The 17,202-nt window shown below is 34.9% G+C and overlaps 1 protein-coding gene across 2 annotated transcripts in view; it reads left to right on the top strand.

Moving 5' to 3' along the window:
• The window catches only part of mipol1 (mirror-image polydactyly 1), a 75,683-nt gene that overhangs the window by 26,365 nt on the left and 32,116 nt on the right, over positions 1 to 17,202 (top strand). For both annotated transcript variants that reach the window (XM_016274020.1, XM_016274019.1), the window contains exons 5-10: positions 513 to 726; positions 2,223 to 2,361; positions 5,616 to 5,721; positions 8,030 to 8,159; positions 12,428 to 12,461; positions 14,909 to 15,079. In XM_016274020.1, the coding sequence (XP_016129506.1) occupies positions 513 to 726; positions 2,223 to 2,361; positions 5,616 to 5,721; positions 8,030 to 8,159; positions 12,428 to 12,461; positions 14,909 to 15,079 (794 nt within the window). The remainder of the gene's footprint in view (positions 1 to 512; positions 727 to 2,222; positions 2,362 to 5,615; positions 5,722 to 8,029; positions 8,160 to 12,427; positions 12,462 to 14,908; positions 15,080 to 17,202) is intronic.

The raw sequence follows: 17,202 nt of genomic DNA, 5'->3' as shown, positions 1-17,202 counted from the left end.
TTTGAAGTAAATAACCCCAAATATATTTTGTTCTCAAGTGTCTCGTAACCAGTATGCCTAATTTATATATGCACATATTTGAATTACATAAATGAGATTTGAGAGCAGTGGTAGTGGTGAAGATTTACAGTGAATGACATTTAATTTCACTTTGTTCTTCACATAAAGCCATGGTATAATAATAGTAATAATCAGAGGCAATCAAATTGTCTACAACAAATAAACAAAAAGTTGATTTAGGGTCAAGAGATGGAAATAAATTTGATATAATATTATATTAAAAATAGATTAAATTTCAATGCAAACAAAAAAAACGTTAGAAATGAAAAATATGTTTGACATTTTCCCCTTCTCCTGTGATGTTGCATGTCAGGTCAAATCAGTGGTCAACACAGGCCAACTTTGATTTAGACATCATTTGGTAATAGAAATACAGTGCAATTTTTGGAGCATACCAGCACCTGGTGATACTATATGGCTCTTACTTATTCTTACTCTGTTTTTTGGCACAGTTTCTAAGACCCCCAGGCCCAGAGAAGGTTTGATGCTCAGACTCCCTCCACCCCCACCCGTGCCAGGCCCAGTTGCAGCTGAAGTGAGAATCATGGAGGAGGAGAGACGGTCCTCACAGAGACCTGCAGCACAGCAGGAGCAGGATATTAACGAGACAGCCAGCAGTCCGGTCCACACACCTCGCGTCAGCGGGGCAGGGTCTGCCACGCCCAGGTCAGGAGAACAGAGAGACTTACTTACATGGAGTAATCAAAATCCAATCATTATTAGGGCTGAAAAGTTAATTCTAATTTTAGTTTGCAGCATTTTTAGCCTCAGCCTTTGTGTTTTTACTTTTATTTTGGTTACACTTTATTTTAAAGAGTGTCCTTGTTACAGTATAATTATACATTTAAGTACTGAGTAATATTAAATAACTACATGTACTTACTATATGGTTAGGTTTAGGATTAGGGTTTGGCTTAGGGTTACTTGCATGTAATTATGCATAATTTATTGTTATTATAATAGTCAGTGCATGTAACGTGTAACAAGAACACCTTAAAATAAAAATAATTGTTACCTTACCTTTATTTTTCCCATTGCCTTGAAACAATTCTCCTGTGTTCAAAATGGAATACTACCATACTGCATACTGTGTACTATTTTAAAAAATAGTATGGAAATCAGTACGTAACTATTAAGCAATGATAGTGCTTCATTGTTGTCATGAATAATGTTGTCAAATAATTAATTATAACAAATAAATGATGTGTGTATGTATGTGTGTATATATATATATATATATATTCATTTTTATTTTAATATTTATATAAAAGTTATATTTTAATTCAGTTTTTTACATGATCTTGCTGCTTTTATTGTTCAATTCTAATAATAAATAATTTATATTATTTCTTTACATATTTAATTTTACATAACCATATAATTATATATTTACATATTTATTTTTATGTTAATATTTATAGTAAATAATATCTTATTTTTTATTTTATTTTGTGCAGAAATACATACAATTTTGCCAAGCTAATAAAATAATGCAACAAGGAGAAATGCAAAAAATGTGTTACTCTTGAAATTGTCAAATGGAGTGCATTGCATTGTGGGATATATTATACCATGCACTCTGCTCTGTTATATACCACACAAATGTAGTAGGTCATCCAACTGTTCCGTGTGAACAAAAATGTGCATAGTATTCATATTACATACTAATTTATTTAAAAAAATAATAGGTAGTATGCCATTGCAAACATATCCAATAGGCAACAGTTGTTTAGTTTCATCTGTCTTGAGTACTATCGAGAAAGCCTTTATAGAATATGAATATAGCAGTAATATTCACTTTTAGCATGGTTGTCCATAGTAAGATGATTTTAATTATATCGCAGCATGAAACTATAAATATAGATTCCAATGCATTTTCTTTGCCTCCTTAATAAGAACTGAATCAAATTCCTGGCTACAAGAGGGAAGTAATTTACCGTGCAATACAGTGCAGTAATACTTTAATATTACCTTAAAGGTCAACTGTATGATTTGACTAATATCTCAAAGTAAATAAGTCACAGTAATATTCTTGAAAGTGGGAGACCGCATCCCTTGTGTATTTGATAATTGCATGTCAGAATGTGAATGATTCATTTTTTGTTGCCCGTTTGGGAGTCTAATATACGAGCATTTCTAATGAACTTTTGTATTTTCTGAAGGCATGCTCATGCTCACGAGGACCAGGGAAATTCCAAAGTTATCAGCGACTCCAAAAAGCAAGTACCAGTTCTGGATAAAGAGAAAAACATTGCCTTTCTCTTAAAGGAGCTGGATTCCCTTAGAGACCTCAATAAGAAGGTGAATTTACATGTTAAGAAGTTCATGAAGTCAGTCATTCTGGGCCTAATAGACCTTAATCAGGTTAGATGCCATGTTGAACTTAACACAGATGAAAACGAGGCTGTGAGGGATAGACTTACAGTCTTGTACTTGTACTTTCAAAACTGTTTTATGAAGTTTTGACTACTGGAAGTTGTTTTTCTTCGGGAAGACATTTCATCAGCTGAACAATGTTGTTAAACAACAGTACAATCCATTAAACGCACTGCTTCTACCCAGTGGTGTAATGTAGCGAAGTAATAATACTTTGTTACAGTACTTAAGTATTTTTTGGGAGTATCTGTACTTTACTTGAGTTTTTATGTTTCAGCCAACTTTTACTTTTACTCCACTACATTTCCTAATTAAAATGTATACTTTTACTCCAATACATTTCCCCGAAGCATATTCGTTACTTACTACAAAATAGTCAGAAGTCAGAAGAACACTGACTGCAGGAAAGCAGGTTTGACGAATCGGTGGTCTGGTGTTTGCAAGTTAGACTCCTAAAAACACCTTTGCTCATGTGCAAACAAGTGCGCGCACAACCGCGGATGATTCATTTTCCATTTAAGGTCGAGTCTGGGGTGTGCGATACAGCATTGTCTGCGATAATATTGCAAGTGTTGTTGTAATGATGTGCGATCTGACATTATCAAGTAGGCTATATCACCAAATCACAAACAGAGTGCACGCATGTTGATTTATAAGTCTATTAAAACTCAAAATTCCAGGCATTCTAAATTGTAGACGGCAAAAATGCTTCTCTATGCTTTTTATATTTATATAATTTAATATAGTTAACTTAATCTATATCACACAAAGAGTACCGTTTTTCTGCAGATATCAGCATGAACACATTTAATAATCATTTTAGACAAGTTCAGTAAAGCAGTAAGTGACTTACATTTTAGACATAGTACTGCTTGTTTTTGCTCAATTTTGCCAACGAAAATAGTTCCAAACAGAGATCACATCACTGTTTTGCGTCTCTGAGCAATGGACGGTGTTTACTTGTTGAATGAATCAGCTTTTTGAATGAATCGGTTGAATAAATGATTCAGTGATTCACTGGATTTGGTTTAATCCATCAAGAGTTGATTGCGTTGTAAAAAGTCATCACTATACGTCTTTTATCACTTGCTGGGAAGGGATTGAAATCTAAGAGGACCTTTAGTAAACTGCATTACATTCTGTATTATATATATTCTTGCTCCATCATTGTTCTTTCAGGGCATAGGACTAGAGTCTTGAAATTGTGTTAGTCAGTGTATGTGGCATATCTGCACCCATCTGGAGACGTGTTGTTTGAGGGGTCGGAGAAGGGGGAAACAACTGTAATTGATGTCCCCGGTTTGCAAGTAGTTGTGATTCCTGACAGAGGGGCAGGAACATGTCCCAAGAGTGTGTTTTTGCTGGCAGTGATCTGAGAGAGCCCTTTGAAGACTCTGGCCCAACCCCGTCATGTTTTCAAAGTCCGGGAGGACAAAAACAAACGGGATGAAAATATTGAAGACAGGAGGTTAAATCTATCATTGAGAGGCTCGTAGTCGTAAAATATCACTCACCAATCCAGATTTACAGCCAAGACATGACTGTTCCTCTTTTGTAGTGGTGCAAATACAAAAGCTTGATGCAGGGGTTATAAAGTTGTGGTTGGCTGATATGAGTTTTTCAGTGAAAGTGTGGCCAATATATGGAATTCAGGTCATAATTCACCTAAAAATCTATTTTCTGCATAAAGAAAATTAAGCCTATTTATTTTAGAACCATTACAGTGTTTTACTTGGGGTGAGGGTTTTTTTTTTATAAAGAAATTAAAACTTTTATTCAGCAAGAACACATAAAATTGATCAAAAGTGACAGTAAAATATTGCTACAAAATTGTTACAAAAGATTTTAAACGATTCTGTTCTTTTGAACTTTCTGTTAATTGGAGAATCCTGAAAAAAGAGAGAAATATTAAGCAGCATAACTGTTTTCAACATTGATAATAAGAAAGGTTTCTTGAGTGTCAAATCAGCATATGTGACGCTGGACCACAAAAGCAGTCTTAAGTCGCTGGGGTCTATTTGTAGCAATAGCCAAAAATACATTGTATGGGTCAAAATGATTGATTTTTCTTTTATGCCAAAAATCATTAGGACATTAAGTAAAGATCAGGTTCCATAAAGATATTTTGTAAATTTCCTACTGTAAATATATCAAAACGTAATTTTTGATTAGTAATATGCATTGCTAAGAACTTAATTTGGACAACTTTAAAGGAGATAATATTAAGCAGCATAACTGTTTTCAACATTGATAATAAGAAAGGTTTCTTGAGTGTCAAATCAGCATATGTGACGCTGGACCACAAAAGCAGTCTTAAGTCGCTGGGGTCTATTTGTAGCAATAGCCAAAAATACATTGTATGGGTCAAAATGATTGATTTTTCTTTTATGCCAAAAATCATTAGGACATTAAGTAAAGATCAGGTTCCATAAAGATATTTTGTAAATTTCCTACTGTAAATATATCAAAACGTAATTTTTGATTAGTAATATGCATTGCTAAGAACTTCATTTGGACAACTTTAAAGGAGATTTTCTCAATATTTAGATTTTTTTGCACCCTCAGATTCCAGATTTTCAAATAGTTTCAAAATAGTATCTCTGCCAAATATTGTCCTATCCTAACAAACCATACATCAATGGAAAGCTTATTTATTCAGCTTTGAGATCTTAATAAATCTAAATTTTGACACTTAAGACTGGTTTTGTGGTCCAGGGTCACATATTAGAATGATATATGAAGGATCATGTGGCATTGAAATCTGGAGTAATGATGCTAAAAATTCAACTTTGCATCACTAGAATAAATTATATTTTAAGATGTATTCAAATAGAAAACAGTTTTTTAAAATGTTAATAATATTTTGTAGTATTGCTGTTTTACTGTATTTTTGACCATATGCAGCCTTGGTAAGCATAAGAAAATCTACCAACTCAAAACTTTTGAACAGTAGTGCATATTTTAGATTTTTGGGTAAAATACATCCTGACATTTTATGCAGTTTCATGCAAAAATTATAAATGTACAGTTTTTGGTAGACTGTGGAAATAACACAAATTAATGTTCATCTACCAAGCAGGTTTGTTGTTTGTTTATTTATTTATTTTGTTGACCTAATAAAGTTATGAATAAAGTTATAAAGTTCTACTTATGTCTTGTGTGTGTGTGTGTCTCTGCAGCTCCAGGAGAAGTTGGCGCTGAAGGAGAAGGAGTTGGAAACCAAGCTTCTGGACTCACAGCTACAGGAGGCCGAGCTGGAGGCACATGCCAGTGAGAGAGCTGCAGGTAGGATGCATGGGTGAAAAGATGGATGTTTATATGGTTGAAAGGAATAAAGAATAAGTCGACTCATTTAATATGGCAGCATTTACCTTTTTACGGGTTTAGTATGAGGTGTGACATTGCATAGATCTCTAAATGCAAACGTCTGACCTTCCAACACAGCTGAAGAATAAACACTTTTAATTAATTAGTTAGTACATGTCAGAAGAACCCGAGAAAAGCACACTTTGACATTTGTAAACATAAACCAGTATGTCTAACATAAAGCGCCCTCATCAGAAGTGATCATTCCTCTCTGTAACTGATTATTTTGTCGATGAAATGTACACGCTCCTCACCTTTGCTGAACAAATATTTAAATTTAGCCAATATTCACTTTTTGCTTGAACTTAGCTAGCTAAAAAGCGCCGTCTCACAGTTTGTTCATTAAACGGAAATATGTGACACGTGACATATATGACACGCAATTAGGCAGCCAAATTGTTCATTTAATAAGGCGATGATAATGCATGTATTCGCCGCCCTCATTTCAATATGATTTGTATAGTTCGGGTGGGAGATGTTTAATCAGCAAATTCCAGCAATATTGATTTGCTTTGTGAACTTTGTAGTGGCTTAGTGTGGGAATGACTGTTTATCGTAACATGCAGGAAAGAATTGAAGCGAGTGATGGATAACAGTGCCGCTTTCGGTGGGATTAGAGATGGTGCCAAAGACCGTTTGGTAATGCCAAAATCCTGTGGATTTGACCAAATTGTCTGCTTGATTTTTGAGTTTGGTGCAGGTCAGGTCGGGTGCGTGAATCAAAATCAGCAAATTTTAATTAAAACTCTCTTAGTTGGAATAAACTTTGCTTGTTTATTTATTTTGTTTGCGTTCAAGCATTTCTCCATACCTTCTTTGTTTGTTTGTCTTGTTATTTTGTTCATTCATCTGTCCTTTGTCCATTTTAATTCTTCAATTCCTTTATTTCTTCATTCATATTGGCTTGTGGCCTTGGTGTGAAATAATGCTTAGCAAATTGGATCATGGATCATTTGTTCATTCATTCACATGTTTGTTTGTTCATTTGTTCGCTCAGTCAGTCATTTATATTTGCTAGCAGCCTTTGTGTGTTATAAGGTTTTGGAAATTGGTTCATAGATCATTTAGCTTGTTAGTTCATCCGTTTATTTATGTATTGGTTCATTTCTTTGCATTCATTCATTCAGTTGTTTGTTTGTATGTTTGTTCAGTCATTTATATTTGCTAGTGGTCTTTTGTGGTTAACAAGGCATTGGAAATTGACTCATGGATACTTCTGTTGGTTAATTTGTTAGTTTATTTATATTATTTGTTCAATGGTTAATTCATTCATTCATTTCTTTGTGTTTGTTTGTTCGGTCAGTCAGCCATTTATATTTGCTAGTGGTTTTTATTCATAATTATGCTTTGGAAATTGTTTCATGGTTCATTTTTACTTGTTTTATTTGTTAGTTTAGTTTATTTATTTGTTCATTTATTCATTCATTTATTCCTTTGCATTAGTTCATTCATTTGTTCATTCGTTGAGTCATTTATATTTGCTAGCAGTCAATATTGTTTTGCCATAATATATTGTTCATTCATTAATTAATTCATTCATTGTCATTATTTGGTTGTTTGTTTGTTCATTCATTCAGTAATTTATATTTTCTAGCGGTCTTTGTCTCCAGTGTTGCTTGGAGATTCTTGGAGAGTCGTCAGTATGCCCATGGACCCATTCATCGTTCGTTTGTTCATTTGCTTGTTTGTTCGTTCATTAGTTCATTCATTTGTTCATTCATTCACCAGGGGCCTTCGTTTTCAATATTGTTTTGGAAATGCATACGTCAGCATGCCCCTGGACCTTCTGAGGCTTGTAGGTCAAACACAGTCATGTTTGTCCTGCTATATGAGGATATTTTTCAGATGGTTTCTGACATCCATGAGCCTGGTGTAATTGCTCGCTGTTCCCGTACAATGTTGATAAACCAGAGTGTTTTCATGCTGAAATTTCATAAATAAAATGTCTCCAGTCTCCAAGAGCCTGGAACTCTGACTTCAGGGTGTTGCTGCTGTTTTTATTGCTCTGGGCACTCGTGCACACACACACACACACACCTCCCCAGGGGAAACTGTCTTCTCAAAATAAGGCTCACTTAGAGTTATTAATACTTATGCCATAGTGTTTCAACTGCAATAACCTCTTTCCCGAGGAGCTTAGCCTTGTTATTGTGCAGCTGGAGCTCTGGAGTGCAATACCAGAATAATAACCTCTCTCTCTCTCTTTCTCTCTCTCTCTCTGTCTCAGCATTAGTCGAGGAAATCTATAAGGCTCAGAGGGAGAGAGACCAGGCTGTGATGGCCAGACTGCGTCTGGCTAACGAGGAGAGGGATGAAGCTTTACTTCGGGCCAAGAAGCTTCAGGAGGCGACGCTGGAGTATGTGCCGTTCAAACCTATTCCAAAACCAGACCATCAGTTCAGTCTGTCCAACTACATGCTGCTCTAATCATTTCTGTTCTCTCCAAGAAGCTCCTCACAAAATGAAAATTGATCATTTCGATTTGCAATTTTCACGTGGTCAAGTTGTGCCATCATACTCAAAATTAGACCGATACTTGTATATAAAACAGTAGCATAATAAAATACTAAGTAATTTGTATAATGAGTCTTATGTAAATTATCACTTTGACTTGAATATTATGTCAGAATGGTTTTAGGAGTGATTTACACAGAAATTTTATTTTTGCAAATGAGGCCCATTGTTTGTTGAAGCCCTGGCTTAGGGGTCTAGACATGTGGAGCTTTAGTGCTGATTAAGGCTGGGCGATGCAGCTACATTATTCCATATATATCTCCATATATGCACTACTGTTGAAAATTTGGCATCAGTAAGAAAAATTGAGTACTCTTATTTAGCAGAGACACATTAAATCGACAATTAAGGATTTTACTGTTACAAAAATTATATTTCAAAGAAATGCTGTTCTTTTGAACCTTCTAGTCATCAAAGAATCCTGAAAAAAAATTTAACACTGTTTCCACAAAAATATTAAGCAGCACAACTGTTTTCAACATTGATAATAATAAGAAATGTTTTTTCAGCACCAAATCAGCATATTAGAATGATTTCTGAAGATCATGTGACACTGAAGACTAGAGTAATGATGCTGAAAATTCAGCTTTGATCACAGAAATAAATTGCATCTTAAAATATGTGAGACCCTGGACCAGTCATAAGTAGCACGGGTATATGTGTAGCAATAGCCAACAACACATTGTATGGGTCAAAATTATTGTTTTTTCTTTTATGCCAAAAATCATTAGGATATTAAGTAAAGATCATGTTCCATGAAGATATTTTGTAAATTTCCTACCGTAAATATATCAAAACTTAATTTCTGATTAGTAATAAGCAATGCTAAGGACTTAATTTGGACAACTTTAAACACAATTTTCTCAATATTTAGATTTTTTTGCTCCCTCAGATTCCAGATTTTCAAATAGTTGTATCTCTGCCAAATATTGTCCTATCCTAATAAACCGTACATCAATGGGAAGCTTATTTATTCAGCTTTCAATCAATTACTATTTTTACTGCATTTTTAATCAAATAAATGCAGCCTTGGTTGGCTTATTTCGACACTTATTCACTTATTTCGAAAAACAAACTTTTAAATGGTAGTTTGAAAACATTTACATTTATACATTTGGCAGACACTTTTATCCAAAGTGACTTGCATTGCATTAATGGTAATCATTTTATCAGTTCATGCATTCCCTTGGCGTTGCTTGCACTATGCCTTACTGTTTGAAACATTTTTCAATGGTAACACAAGTTTTTTTTTTTATCAGTTCATTGAAACTTATACTCTAGTTTAAAAGACTTGCTGAAAATGAATGGAAATTCAAAATTTTTTAAATTGCATTTAATATATCTGTTGTAGTGCTATCCTAATGACACCAGGGGGTAAATGGCTGTGAAATTTTGCAATATTTTATATTGCCAAAAAGAAATATTGAAGATTTGATATATATTTAATATACTACTCAGGCTTAGTGCTCATACAGTTGGTAAAGTTTGATAAACCTTGACGCATCTCATTTCTCCTCTCTTTTTTTCTGTATTGTACTTATTGATAGGAGTAGTAAAAAGGGCTTATATCTGGTAACATTAGAATATATCTGATAAACGTCTTCAGTGACACATTTTTCAACTCTTTTATCGTTGATGAATGGGTATCTCTGAAGCTTACTTTATGGTCCAGAAGCTTATGTGAGGTGATAAAAGGAAAGCCTGAGGTTTTGTATCCACGCTGCTTAGTCCAAGAGCCGTTAAAGTTTTTAAAAGCAGTGGATTTAAGGGTTTGAGAAGCACGCAAGGCATGTGGCTTTACTCACCGTTGTAATGGGAAGCTGCTTTATTCTTCCTGCTAGAGGAAAAGCTGAATGAACAGACAAGGGTTTGAGGGGAAATCCAATATCGACTGGTTTGGAAATATATCAGAGGGGTGTGACATTTGTAAGAGTCCCCTCATCCTAGTACTGGGTTGTCAGTCAGAAGTTCCACTCTATAGGAAATCAATCCCGTGCTTTAGACCTGTGGATATTTACCGTTTACCACCCTGCCTGCTGGGTCCTAATTATTAATATGATCTTCTTCCTCGTATGTTTAACTGCTCATAACTGGTGCTGTTGTTTGATGACGGGCCTTTCAAAATGAATATTGCCCTGTGCCCTCCAGGGGACGGAAGCATTTATATCCTGTTCAAGACTAGTTGTGGTTTAAAAAAGCGTCAATGTTTATGAGGATGCAACAACTAGTATATTTTAAATTTAAAGATGAGTCAATGCTCTTCTTTATTGCTTGACGTCCTTTTCCGGAGGTATTCGTATAACCTTACACCCCGTTTAATATTTCAGTCGGCCTCATGATTTATTAATAGTTACTCAAGTCGCTCGAACCGCAATTATCAAGAGGCATGAAATGCATTTTCCGGCCGCCCAATGAGCGCAAGATCTCTTCAAAATCTAATTATAAAATCGCATCCCTCTTATAGCTGTGTTCAAGGGCTCCATTCCGGCCCCTCTCTCAAAAAAATTATAATTGATACCCAAGTGGAATCCCATTATCTTTCAGGGAATATGGACGCACGTGTTCTAAGCCCTTATTTTCAGAGGTCACTCTTGGGTCCATTGTGTGAATGAGTATGTACCTTTATAATGGATGGAGATCCATGTAATGCCTTTGTAAATGAGTGGAGGGGTTGTTGTTTTTTTCTGCCTGGTGGCTGATGGAGGAATTCGATTTGCTCTTAAAGGAGCATCACGCCTGTGAGGTCTGTAAAAGTAGGCAGGGTGAATTTCTGCAATTCACCTGCCGTCATTTCTCACTGAAACCAGTGAAACTGTGGCAGTATAAATATACAGTGGGGACTATATATTTTGAATTTGCAATACCATTTCAAAGTTTGGGGTTGGTATGTTTTTTGTAAAGAAGTTTCTAAGTAGTGATGCATTAAATTAATCAAGTGACAGTGAAGTCACTTGTAATGTTACAAAATATTTATTTTTCAAATAAATGCTGTTGTTTTGAACTTTCTATTTATCAAAGAATCCTGAAAAAATGTATTAGTGTTTCCACAAAAATATTAAGGACTGTTTTCGACATTGATAATAGTAAGAAATGTTTCATGAGAAGCAAATCAGCATATTAGAAGGATTTCTGAAGGATCATGTGACCCTGAAGACTGGAGCAATGATGCTAAAATTTCAGCTTTGCATCACAGGAATTAATTATTTTTTTTAAATATACTTAAAAACTCTTATTTTAAATTGTAAAAATATTTCACAATATTACTGTTTTTACTATATGTTTTGATAAAATAAATGCAGTCTTGGTGAGCATAATTTTTCTTCAAAAACATAAAAAATATCTTACCGACACTAAACTTTTTTTAAAAAATAATTTTAAATAATATTATAAATATTAGACTTTTTTTTTAGAAATTAATGTAAAATGTTACGTGATCATCATTTTGTTTTAATCTTTTAAAACCCTACAGCTTTTTGTTTATTTGCGCTTATTATTTCTTTTTTCTTTTTTATAGTGAGATCTCAGATTCTCTTGACTCCACTGTATATATTTTATACATTTATTGCAAAAAGATTTGACTTGCCATGCCGTTGATCTACATTAGCCTTGAGCACATCTTTGTGACTGTGCATTTGTTATCGAGGTCCAAATGAAAAACCTTCAAAATCATAAATATTTCCAACGGTGTGTGACCCGAGTGTCTCCAGACATTTGGCTCCATAATGACTGTTGTCTTTGCCTTTATAAAGATGCTCATGGCAGGTGTGGCACAAAAGGTTCAGGCCTAATCCATCTCTCCGTTTCCCCACACATATGAACAATTGATCCCAATAGTCATATAAAGTAGTAAACATTAATAACTTAACAATTCGCTGTCAGTTCTGAGCAGAATGGGCATTAGAGTGGAATAACAGCACGAGCAGGCGGCACTTTTAATATCTCTGAGTGTGTCTTCTGCTTTCATACCAAAACCCACGGAATGCAATTACTGGATTTGGGAAGTGATCTCATTTTGCAGAGTGACATAAAGGAAACTCAAGGAAGCTCACTACATTTCATTTCTCTATTTCTCTCTCTCACACATTTCTTTTCTCTCTCCATCTCTCTCCAGGCTGGAGAATATTAAACCTGAAGAAAGTGATGTGGTAAGCCTTCCTCACTGGAGAATTTCATCTCTGATTGTTCTGTGTACCCTTTTTGTCCAACTGTCTTAAATGAAAACACAGCCACAGAAAAGGCTTGTTTTGATGCTTATTCTGATGAAAAATGTGTTAATTCTCTATGCATCTGTTGCACATGAACATAAATGATACCTTAAATCATATAGCTATTTGAGGAGCAGTTTTTGAACTGTACCTCTATTGAGAGTGGTTTGCTAATAATTACTTGACATCATGTCTTAAGTTGCTCTGTTTCTTTCATCAAAAATAGCATATAAGTGTCCATTGGCATCAATAGTGAGATGCCAAAATGTTGCTGTAGTTACCAGTATGTCATCTATTAAAATTTCAGGAGTGTTTACGGCCGTATTTAACATTATAAAGGCTAATTTCTTTAAACTATCAATATGATCAAAACTTTGCTGAAAAACCTGTACTTGATCTATTGCATACCTTCTATGTGATTGATACTGACTTCACTGATTTTTATTTACTGTAAATGTAAGAATAACTTGTTAATAATATTTCAAGATGAACACTTAGAGGACTGAAGCAACTTAGGTTTACCTAAGTTTTATCTACATGTAACTCATGTAAAAATCATGTTAAAATATGATACATCAGGCTTTTGAGGAGCATATATTTGTACATCTCTCAGTCATCATTGTACTGCATTGCATGCAGAGCTTTGACCAATAAACTAAGCATTGAAATATCATTATACTCAGACATATTTTTAAGAGATATAGAGTGACAACTGATATTTAATGCAAGTAATCTTCAATATTCTTATTAAGATCTCATTGATTTACAAGGAATCAGAATTTCATCTTTTTGGCCATATAAATGTCTGCAACTGCACCAAATTGCATATATTTTTGCATATTTGTTCTTGTTCTTAATTCTTAAAGTAGTAGTTCATCCAAAAATGAAAATTTTGCTGAAAATATGCTCAGGCCAACCAAGATGGAGATGAGTTTGTTTCTTCATCTAAAAAAGATTTGAAGAAATTTAGCATCACATCACTTGCTCATCAATGGATCCTCTGCAGTGAATGGGTGCCGTCAGAATGAGAGCCCAAATAGCTGATAAAAACATCACAATCCACAAGTAATCCATACGACTCCAGTCCATCTATTAACGTCTTGTGAAGTGAACAGATAAATGTTTGTAAGAAACAAATCCATCATTATGGCATTTTAGTTTTAAACCGTCACTTTTGGCCAAAATACCAGTCCATTATCAATAATAATGCTTCCTCCAGTGAAAAAGTCCATCCCCTGTTGTGCTCTCACATCAAAATCCACCAACGTATTGGTTTAGAACTGTTTTGAAACGGTGTTTGATCTGTGCATATTTCTCTCCTGATTCAGACGGGACGACTTTTTCACTGGAGAAAGCAATATTATGGATAGAGGACTCGTATTTTAGCCGTAAGCAATGGTTTGAATTTAAAAACATCTTAATGATGGATTTGTTTCATATACTGAACAAAATTATAAACGCAACACTTTTGTTTTTGCCCCCATTTTTCGTGAGCTGAACTTGATGTACACAAAAGGCCTATTTCTCTCAAATATTGTTCACAAATCTGTCTAAATCTGGGTTAGTGAGCACTTCTCCTTTGCTGAGATAATCCATCCACCTCACAGGTGTGGCATATCAAGATGCTGATTAGACAGCATGATTATTGCACAGGTGTGCCTTAGGCTGGCCACAATAAAAGGCCACTCTAAAATGTGCAGTTTTATCACACAGCACAATGCCACAGATGTCGCAAGTTTTGAGGGAGCGTGCAATTGGCATGCTGACTGCAGGAATGTCCACCAGAGCTCAGAGCCTTTTATTGTGGCCAGCCTAAGGCACACCTGTGCAATAATCATGCTGTCTAATCAGCATCATGATATGCCACACCTGTGAGGTGGATGGATTATCTCGGCAAAGGAGAAGTGCTCACTAACACCGATTTAGACAGATTTGTGAATAATATTTGAGAGAAATAGGCCTTTTGTGTACATAGAAAAAGTCTTAGATCTTTGAGTTCAGCACATGAAAAATGGGGACATAAACAAAAGTGTTGCGTTTATAATTTTGTTCAGTGTATAAACACATCTTTTCACTTCAGAAGATATTAATTGATAGACTGAAGAGGTGTGGTTTACTTGTGGATAATTGTGATGTTTTATCTTTTTTTTGGACTCTCATTCTGACAGCACCCATTCACTGCAGAGGATCCATTGGTGAGCAAATTATGTAATGCTAAATTTCTCCAAATCTGTTCTGATGAAGAAACAAACTCATTTACTCTCTGAGGGCGAGTAAATGTTAATTTTTTGGAACTGTTCCTTTAAAATGTGATCAAGTGATTTTTGAAAGGATATTTAGCGTTAGTTTTGATATGAGTTGTGATGCTGTTTGTATGTTTTGGTCAGGACCTGGAAGAGTTGTTGAACCGGGTTAACAGCGCAGACTCTGCCCTTGTTATCGAGCAGAGCGGGGCGGCCATCATTGAACAGATCCAGAGGGCCAGAGAGCGTCGCTCCCAGATCACCTCAGAGGAGATGAAAGCCATCATAGAGGAAAGAGACGCTGCTTTAACCAGGGTACAAACATACAACGTGCACACACTCTCTGCTATGGGTCAATCCTAACACACACCAGCCCTAAACACTCCACTCACAGTAGTTGTGTACCAAGCCAGAAACCTTTGCACCATAGAAAAAAAAAATCAAATACGACTCTCTAAATATTGACTATCTCTCCTCCTGCGTTTTAACTCCTCTGCAAGATGACTTTGATTATTGGTCTATTAAAGCACATACATCTGTGTTTATTCACAGATCCTGCACTGATTTAAGAATCAACACACCAGCTACCTAATTCACATGTAGGGACAAATATTGCTGCATAACCTCAAATATTTGGTATATCGTTCCTACACACATAATTCAATCAAATGAAAACAAACAAGCAGGTAGCTAAATATTGACATCCAGATATTCAGCTTCATCATAGAGTTCAAGTGTGGGGCAGTGGATGTATTTGCTGGGATTTCTTTGTTGATAAATGCTGCCTACGTTTCATAATTGGTGTTATATAATGTGGTTGATTTGATTATTTGGACACAGAATTGTCTCTAACGGTCATGTGTTGTTTTGGGTCAGCGGGTAGAGTGTGTTGTAACTTTTATCAGGTGTGATGGTACAGGTCATCAAGGTCTTTCTGACTATTTGGTTTCCCAGAGTTGTGACACTCAGTATTTTAGACGGGTAATTTACTGCAATCAATATGAATGGATATGAGGTGGTGTTTACTGGATATCTATAACGCAAAACTCTTTTATATTATCAAAAACATTGGTAATTCTGGCTAAAATGTTGACATTTTAGAAATAAAATTCTGCAACAAAACATAGTGTAGATAAAGAGTAAAAAAGGCAACTGTTCATTTGATTGTAAATTCATCTGTGTAGGTGGTTGGCAGGTATAATGTGCTCTAATATTTCTGTGGTTGGATACGCAGGAATATTTTTGATTGAAATGATTTTGATCTTCCTTGTGGGGGCCTGCTTTGGTCCTTAAATGGCCTGCCTGACAGAAGTGAGTAAGCAGGAGACAAAAATAGCCATTGCTGCAAACTGAACAAATGCAGCTTTGTGGAAGACTTGCTGTGCTACAACACCTCTACATCTCTTTTTGGTGTGTGTGTGTGTGTGTGTGTACACTCATAAATGAATAATGGCAGAGTTTGTGGCATAAGAAACACAGTTGCTTAGTTCCGACACATATACAGTTGTAAAACTCAGACTTTTAACTATTTAGTAGCCAGTCCACCTAACTGGCTTATATCCGCCTGTACTGGAGAGATTTTTTTGTAAGCCATATTTTGTTGAAAAAATGTATGTCACCATTCAAAAGTTTGGGATCTTAAGATTTTGCATTTTTCAAAGAAATCTCTAATAAAAGAACTGTTTTTTATTTGAATATATTATAAAATGTAATTTATTCCTGTGATCAAAGCTGAATTTTCAGCATCATTACTCCAGTCTTCAGTGTCACATGATCTCTCAGAAATCATTCTAATATGCTGATTTGCTGCTCAAGAAACATTTCTTATCATTAATGTTGAAACAGTTGGGATGCTGAGTTTTTATTATTTATTTATTTATTATTATGCTTTTTTTGTGTGTGAAAACTATTATATATAAAAAAAAAATTCAGTTACGTTGTTGAAAATAAAAGTTCAAAGGAATAGCATTTATTTGAAATTGTTAGGAACATTTCTATGTAAAACTCTTTACAGTCACTTTTGATCTATTTAATGCATCCTTGCTGAATAAAAGTATTAATTTCCTTGAAAAAAGTCTTAATGACCCCAAACTTTTGAACAATAGTGTATTCTTAAATACATTACATGACATTTTTAACATTATATGCTTTTATTGTATTAAGCAATGCATTTTTAATATCCAAAGAATGTAAGGGAGTCTAATATAAGGACTTATTTGTTTAAAAAATGAAGAAAAAAAATGTATTGCGAGAAAAAATTTATAAATTGAGACCTTATGTTTAGTTTTCGCTTTCTTCATAAATGTATTTGTATCACTCAGAGTCTTCCAATCGACTGTGTCCTTTATTGGAGGTAGGCCAGATTCATAAAAGAAAAAGCCAGTGGCAGCTCGACCATGACAACCTGTGTCAACCTCTCTGATATGAGCAGAAGGCCA

The sequence above is a fragment of the Sinocyclocheilus grahami genome, unplaced genomic scaffold (assembly GCF_001515645.1).
Source record: "Sinocyclocheilus grahami isolate Dianchi unplaced genomic scaffold, SAMN03320097.WGS_v1.1 scaffold84.1, whole genome shotgun sequence".
NCBI classification, from domain to species: Eukaryota; Metazoa; Chordata; class Actinopteri; order Cypriniformes; family Cyprinidae; genus Sinocyclocheilus; species Sinocyclocheilus grahami.
This window is presented reverse-complemented; position numbering and strand designations above follow the sequence as displayed.